Genomic DNA, 868 nt, shown 5'->3' with positions numbered 1-868 from the left:
GGAGGAGAAGGAAGCAAGAGTTGGGATGGGTAATGAGACAGCGATAGTGTGTCGGCGAGGAAGAAGGTTGATCAAGTCCCAGATTGCCACCAGGTAACCTCTCTGAGCCTTGGTCTTCCTTTTGTCCCTGAAGACTTTAGTTTTCGTGTTGAGAAGATCAAAAGACGTGTGCAGAGCACATGGTCTAGTGCCAGGCGCTTTGGAGTGAGTAAAAGTTTGATGAGTCTGAAACCCACAATAGAACTTCCTATGAAGGAAGAATGTAAACTCCCATCAGGTCAGGGGCCCTGTTCAAATTCTCTCCTTGTTCCTTAGAGAGGTATGTGGCATGTAGTAAGTGCTTAACAAATATTGTTGAATCAATTATTGTGTTGCCTTATGTAATCTTTAACTTCTTGTACTTAGTATATTGCAACTGATAAGTGTTCAGTAGGAATTTTCTGAATGAATGAAGCAACAAAGGGGCCACACGTGAGTGCCCCTTTAAAATATATATTTTTTAAAAATATATTTTTAGTGATTTCAGAGAGGAAGGAAGAGGGAGAGAGAGATAGAAACAGAAATGATGAGAGAATCATTGGTCGTCTGCCTCCTGCACCACACTGAGAATCGAGCCCGCAGCCTGGACATGTGCCGTTGACCGGAATTGAACCTGGGACCCTTCAGTTGCAGGCCAACACTCCATCCACTGAGCCAAACCGGCTAGGGCAGGGCTTCTTTTTATTTTGACCACTTCAAAGAAGATGAAACGGGCCTCAGTGGTCATGACTGGTGGGAGTGGAAGGAGGCGAAGCCCTGTCTCATATCCCTTCCCCTCCGGCTAGGCTGCCCTGGGGGCCCTGGGAAGGGCCCTGAGCCCCTTGGAAGA

At 46.8% G+C, this 868-nt stretch overlaps 1 protein-coding gene across 1 annotated transcript in view; it reads left to right on the top strand.

Moving 5' to 3' along the window:
* The first annotated feature begins 25 nt into the window (after nucleotides 1–25).
* The window catches only part of VARS (valyl-tRNA synthetase), an 11,430-nt gene continuing 10,587 nt past the window's right edge, over nucleotides 26–868 (top strand). The window contains 3 exon segments of the mRNA XM_015569849.1: nucleotides 26–93; nucleotides 316–319; nucleotides 825–868. The exon segment at nucleotides 825–868 is cut by the window's right edge and continues 22 nt beyond it. Of these exon segments, the coding sequence (XP_015425335.1) occupies nucleotides 26–93; nucleotides 316–319; nucleotides 825–868 (116 nt within the window).

Source organism: Myotis davidii, unplaced genomic scaffold, assembly GCF_000327345.1.
Source record: "Myotis davidii unplaced genomic scaffold, ASM32734v1 scaffold1006, whole genome shotgun sequence".
In the NCBI taxonomy this organism is placed as follows: Eukaryota; Metazoa; Chordata; class Mammalia; order Chiroptera; family Vespertilionidae; genus Myotis; species Myotis davidii.
The sequence above is the reverse complement of the archived record's forward strand: the minus strand, read 5'-3'. Positions and strand labels throughout refer to the sequence as shown.